This window comes from Blennius ocellaris (assembly GCF_963422515.1).
Source record: "Blennius ocellaris genome assembly, chromosome: 3".
Taxonomy (NCBI): domain Eukaryota; kingdom Metazoa; phylum Chordata; class Actinopteri; order Blenniiformes; family Blenniidae; genus Blennius; species Blennius ocellaris.
In genome coordinates, this window is record NC_137652.1 from 14,433,885 (window position 1) to 14,440,711 (window position 6,827).

At 41.4% G+C, this 6,827-nt stretch overlaps 1 protein-coding gene across 1 annotated transcript; it reads left to right on the forward strand.

Moving 5' to 3' along the window:
- The first annotated feature begins 613 nt into the window (after nucleotides 1-613).
- Nucleotides 614-4,836, forward strand: rnaseh2a (ribonuclease H2, subunit A). The gene is made up of 9 exons (XM_080520499.1): nucleotides 614-679; nucleotides 996-1,127; nucleotides 1,851-1,922; nucleotides 2,064-2,190; nucleotides 2,277-2,364; nucleotides 2,672-2,809; nucleotides 2,965-3,052; nucleotides 3,929-4,052; nucleotides 4,486-4,836. The coding sequence occupies exons 2-9, from the start codon at nucleotides 1,001-1,003 to the stop codon at nucleotides 4,649-4,651; spliced, it is 930 nt and encodes a 309-aa protein (XP_080376625.1). The 5' UTR covers nucleotides 614-679; nucleotides 996-1,000; the 3' UTR covers nucleotides 4,652-4,836.
- The last annotated feature ends 1,991 nt before the right edge of the window (nucleotides 4,837-6,827 follow it).

Genomic DNA, 6,827 nt, shown 5'->3' on the forward strand with positions numbered 1-6,827 from the left:
ATGTACTGACATATTATACTGTTATCTGCTATGGAGACTGAGAAAGACTGATGGAAGTATACTAAAACCTCAAATAAAGATAATTAACAATACAGTATTTACATAAAGCCCTGCACCTTTTTGACCTGCTCTACATATCGTCCGACAGTAATTTGCCTTCATTGCATTTGTACAAGATTTAGATCATGAAATATTTGTTTCAATAAAAAAATATTGGTTCAAAACTCAATTGTGCCTTTTATAACATGATTTCTTGATGATTTCTTCCATCCATCCATCCATCCATCCATCCCACCTTCCATTCATCCATCTTTGGGATGCACGGTCAATGAAGCAGCTTATGTTTGAAGAGAGGATACACTGTTGCAGGTCACCAGTCCATCACAGGACAAATAGTTTAAATAACACCTTTCAGAGAATCTCGTGAGAAGTCAAACGTTATTACCTGAATTTATTGGAGACCTTCTGCAATGAATTACATCAGATTGTACTTGCTGAACCGACCATTGGCTCAGTGTTTACTGTGCGTTACCCTACTACGCCACTGAAGGCGCTGCGGCGCACCAAGGCCAATGGAAGAAGAAGTCGTAGCGCATGACGTCAGCCAAAGGCGCCAAATGCGTGTGAGACCGATGAAGTGGGAAGTTGACGTTCGGAGCCGCTTGAAAGACAGAAACAGGTCAGAAATACCTTTATTCACATATTCGAAGTCATCTGCTGCCCCCCTGCCTGGACTAATAGGTGAAAACAATACATATCAGGGTGCGCACGTCACAAATTCCTCTTTTGTTGTGGTGTGAAGACCGTCGCTTTTAGCTGAAGCCTGAGTGTGTTTACAAATGAACGACGGAGATGAAACATGTTTCGGTCCTCTGAGTGATTCATAGACGGTCCGTGTTGTGTCTTGTAGTGGTTGTCAGGGAGGGTCTTTATCTCTGACATGACAGACAAAGAAGTAGACAGTTGTCGATCAAGTGTGTGTCGTTGCTTTGCAGCAATCATGGACCTCGTCCCGTTCCAAGCGGACAACTCGTCCAGCTGCCGGCTGGCCTCTGACATCCCGGAGGTGTGTCGAACCGAGGACTGCTGTCTGGGCATCGACGAGGCGGGCCGGGGGCCTGTGCTGGGTATGCGGCCTCATTTATTACATCTATAGCCATAATCTGCTGTGTGTTGCAAAAAAATGTGTCTTCACAACTTCCCCTCCTACACAAAACATGTTCGACTTCATTCATCTCACAAGGTATACAAACAAATCAGATATTATAAACTATACAGATGCCAAGCTACTCACTCCTAAACGTTTGATTCATGGAGAATACTTTGCTGACTAACGGATTCCCCCTTAAGTACAAAGATGCAAAGTGATTCCCGTTGTTTTGGGATGTGTTACTGTGATCAGATTTGAAAATTAACCTGCGTTCGTCATTAAATAGTGAAATATCTCAGTTCTAGATTGTCCAGTGGAAATCTCCAATCACTATTTTTGGTTTTTACCTGTATTTTAAGCTTCATACAAACATGTTTATGAATGGGCCATGAATGGCTGTATTCCATGTTGCTATACAGATTAGGCTATATTTTGATCACACCCCTTGGTGTAAATTGGAATTTAATAAGGATTCTGAAATGGGCAATGTTTGCCTCTACATTAATATAGAAATATTTAGGGCCACATGTTCAACAAGCCAAGTGTATAGAGTTTGCATGTTGTCCAAGTGCATTGATTAGTTTTCTCCCTGTCCCCCCGCTTCCTAATACAATCGTTTTCCATCTCTAAACTCAACATTATTGTTACGACGTGCCCTGTGATGTATCTGCTGACAGCGTTATTGTTGTTTGTGATGCAGGTCCCATGGTGTATGGAATATGTTTCTGTCCAATTTCAAAAAAAGAGGCGCTGAAGGACTTGAAAGTGGCAGGTAATCCTCTTCTCGATGGAATACAGCGGCAAAAGAAGCTCCTTGCTGACTTCTCATCACGATACAAACCAATTCCCTGTGTACTCGCATAGTTGTAAATCAGCTTTTTTATTTATCAGTAATGTGTGTCTAATTCACCAGATTCAAAGACCCTGACAGAGACTGAAAGAGAAAATCTTTTCCAAAAATTGGATGAATCCAAAAGTTATATTGGTTGGGCTCTTCAAATCCTCTCACCGAACACCATCTCTACCAGCATGCTGCAGAGGTACCTGACACACTGACCACTGAGCACGTATGGGATGCCCGTTGCTGTAAAACACACACTAACTTATTCTGTTGTTGTTCCTCAAGGACGAAATACAACCTGAACGCTCTTTCACATGATACCGCCATTGGTCTCGTGCAGTATGCCTTGGACAGTGGCGTCCAACTTAAAGAGGTATGTCATCGAGTTAATTGCAGGAATATGAACAGACAAGGCAATATGTTCTGTCATTTTCTCTCTCGGGCATGTATATACTGGCTCTTTATATAATGGTCAGTCTATTAAAATGTGCTAAATAACCAGATTTAGCATATTTTGTTAATTCTTTTCTTAAAAGAGAGACATTCGCTTTTGGAAAAACTGGGAAATTAAAGTCTTTCTACATATTATTATTATTATAATAGTTTTTATTCATCATTTGCTTGCAATGAGTCTTTTTTTTTTGTCCTTTCTTCTCCACCTGTCCTCTCTGAAAATGCAGGTTTTTGTGGACACAGTCGGCCCTGCAGAGAAGTATGAGGAAAAACTCTCTCGGCTTTTTCCGGGTATTGAGGTGACTGTGAGGCCCAAAGCTGACTCCCTCTTCCCCGTTGTCAGTGCAGCCAGTATCTGTGCAAAGGTAGGTGGCCAAACAAAAAAACTGGATCTTCTTTTTGTCCCTTCGAACCTAAAAATAAAATTTGTTGGTCATTTTCACATTGCTGTCGTTGAAAAGCTCGATGTCTACGTTCAGTTACTTGGTGTTTTGCTCATGTCTCCGTCTTTATATTCCAGGTTGCCAGGGACCGTGTGGTCAGAGACTGGAAGTTTGCAGAGGACCTGGGAGAGGTGGATACAGACTACGGGTCAGGATACCCCAATGGTAACACACAGCTGATTCAATCGTCCCACAGGAACATCCTTGGATGTCCTGCGCAAAAGAAGCGTTTACTGACCACACGGTTAAATTCTGTATGCCTCACAATGCTATTTAAGTATTTAAATAAGGTGGACAAACGATTGTGGTACGAAACAGACCTGGAGGGCGACAGCCCTTCATAGATTTAGAGTGTATTGGCTTTCTGTGGAGCAAGTGTGTTGGCTACGTAGAGAGCGAGACCATTTACATGGCCGATAATAATGAGATCATTATCTAAATCCGGGAGCTATTAGTTTATTGATCACGTAAAAGTATAATGTGGCACAATTCTGAAAAATCTGATTGACACATTTCTCAACCAATATTCCAATCTCTCTGTGCATGTGAACTATTTAATCTGATTTTAATTCATTCTTTCAAATGTGTACTAAAACAACAAAATAACTAAAGAACAATTACAACTATGACATGCAGCAGTGGAACGTCGATGTTGAGCCACTTCTGGAGTGGAAAGGAGACCAATTTTATATGTCAACTGTAATGAAAACCTTTAACTCGGCTGGATTGAAGGCTGCGTTTGGCCAACACAACTGTGTTTTGGGAATAGCAGGAAACTTTTAAGTCATACTTCACGATTTGTAAAATAAAGCCAACAATTGACTGAAACATGTCAACCATGGCTTTTTCACTGATCACATATCCAAAGTACCTGTAAGCCTCAGATTGGATCATTACAATTATCTGATTACTCCCAGGTTGTCAAGATTTAATGGTAAACGTGTTTTAAATCATCCGGTGTACCTAACTTTGCGAGACGCTATGTAAACGGCTATATGTGTATAAAATGACACTGATGTCTGTCCCCCCCCCCCTTTCCAGACCCCAAGACTAAAGCATGGCTGCTGAAGCACTTGGATCCTGTGTTTGGTTACCCTCAGTTTGTTCGATTCAGCTGGAGCACGGCACAAACCTTGATGGACAACAAGGCAGCGAACGTTAATTGGTAAAGAGCCTCCGTACTTCATAGTGTCTGCAGTTCTGGGATGGATGAAATGAGAGGGTTGATTTCGAAGAAGTCAAGGACATAATTTAGCTTATAAGCGTGATTGACAGTAGACTGAGCTCCGGAAGAAATGAGCAACTCTGCTGTTCTCAAGGATTTAGATGGAGGTTTAAAAACATTTTTTTTTTTTTTAATTCCCAAAGCTTGAATATGGTTTCCAGGTGTTTTCAGAACTCAAAGGAACAGAAAACTTAATGAAGCGCATTTCATTTTGTGTGTGGATTAGAGTGCTTGCCTGTGTTTGGTGTGTGAAAACCGCAACTCCTTTGATTTTCAGATCACACTTGATGCCTGTGTAAATCGTTTTGACCTGAGGGGACGAGGCTCAACCGCAGTGTGAAAACCCGTCTTGAGTTGTTAAATCTTTCCTCAGGGACGATGACGACGAGGAGACCGGGGAGAAGGCGGCTCAGCGACGGAACAACAGGTCCATGTTGTCCTACTTCAGCACGTCCGCTGGAGGTAAACGCCACAACCCAACCCACCAGATGCACCGCTTCTTTACTGAGCGAAGGCTGAAGAGCCTCGACACGCTGTGAAGACTCAGAGGACGCACTCGTTCATGTGAGCTCTTTCGCGGCTGTTTTTTCACACGGTGGCGCAGGTGATATGAATCCCTTAACCATTCCTGACATTTTTGTATCAACAAATGTGACCTGATTGATCACAATAATCTGTCTTTATTTGTACTCATTGTGCTTACATAAAAAATTTTTTTACTTAACACGGTTTCTTTGCATTTATGAAAGCTATATTTTTTAAATCCTGCTTCAGTGTTTTTCCGTCTCGGTCATTTGCGGTTGCTTCAGCAGCTTGTTTTAATGTTTGTTTGTTTTTTCTGAAGCAAAGCACCTGTTAAAAAAAAGTGAGTTCTTATCAGGAACAATCAAAACTGAGAAAATATCTTCCTCATGGCTGGAGGAGAGGGAGTCAATGGCTCACTTTGCCAGTTTGAAAGCCAATACTGCCATCTAATGGTGGCATTGCAAAAGGAGCACGAAAGGTGAACTGTTCATAATTTCATCATGGCAAAGAAACTTGGCCTTCAAACACTTAAATAATTTGTGCAGTTCAAAATCCAAAATGTGTATTCATCTTGTACAGGTTTAAGCTGTAAGAATTTAAAAGAGGCTCCATTACCAGGAAGATAAAACCATATGTGGAACATAACAACTTCAAATCTGTTAACGAGGAAGGAAAATTAGGCTTTTTTTTCTTGAGCTCTTTCACACCATTTAACTTGCTGTGTCTATAACAAACTCTGTAAATACTGTTCATCAGTACCTCCGAAAGCTGTTAAAAATCATCACGTCGCTCTTGATTAGAGTCTCTTGTATCAAACAACTTTCATTTTGTTCAGGCTGCTTTGTTACGTTGTGAGGTCTTGATTTCTATTCTTGGTGTAAAATAGGACAGTAAATCAGTGAATTGAGAGTTTAGCCAAAGTAATGCAATGGTTTTGTTGTTTTTATTCTTCATAGGTTGTTGAATTAAAAAAAACAAAGGAGCCTCACACACTAAACAATCAAAATCCCAAACTGTTATTTAATTCAGTCATCAAATAATAAAAAAAACAATCATTGTGTACATTTCTGACTACCACTCAATTTAAAAATAATCAGACTGTGGATTTTTGCATGTTGAGTCCAGACTTGTTCTTAAAAACTTTTTTTTTTTTTTTTTTAAATACATCTTGAAAGTAATTTTCCTGGACAGTAGATGGCACACTATCACTACACATCAAAGAAGGATCTTTGGGCACAATGTGGGAAATAACAACAATCATTCACTTGTACAAGTTTAGAGTAACTTTGTGCAAAGCTTAGGTGTAACTATTAGTCATCTACATTCTTCAAAAGCATGTCTGACAATTTACAGCAGCAGAATCTCTGAACTAAATAATGTTTAGATAGTTTTCCACTCTTAGCTGCAACATTACACCATTGAGCAATAATTGAAAAAGAATAATAAAATAAAGAAAGCTGTTGTGAAGCAAGAGGAAGCTTGATGGTATTGATGCTTGATGGCTGAATTTCCTTGTTCTGGAATGTAGTTTAAACCAACAAACTGTTCACAGAAGCATCTTGAGTCCTTGCCCATCTCTGTCCTGATGGGCTCCGTCTTCATCAGACTCTCTTGGCTTTTTTTCTTCTGGCTGACACAAACTTCATCACAGGAACACAGAAGGTCTTCATAAAAAAAATGTCAATGTTCTAATATTTTGCTATAAAAGGTCTCTGCGTGTGTCCCCTGTAGCTAGTTGTCGTTGGCTTTGTGTCTGGACTCCTGGATCTTCTTCCCACAGTTCATTGCTGAAGTGGAGACGGCGAACGAGGACAAAATTATGATGGAGGTTCCCACAAAGTGAGAGGAAGCGCCTCTCGGGGCGGCTCGCAGGGCTTTCCTGGCGAAGCTCTCTGCGTTGAAGGCGGCGGTGGCGGCGGTCATCGTCGGGGCCATGGGCTCCATGCTTGTAGCTGCTGCTGTGATGTCCGAGAGCTGGAGGCAGGAGGTGAGCTGGTCCCAGGAGGTCCGCTGTCCGCTGGAGCTTCTGCAGGAAGCGTTGGTATCTCTCTGCCTTGACCAGCAGGTCTTGATCCGTTGTGTCCTGTCTGAATCACGTCTCCATCCCTTCTTAGACGTCCATTTATAACCTTTTCAGCTAATTCCTCCGAGTAGCCCGGCTTCCTCCTGCGTCAAAGGGATTAAAGTTGT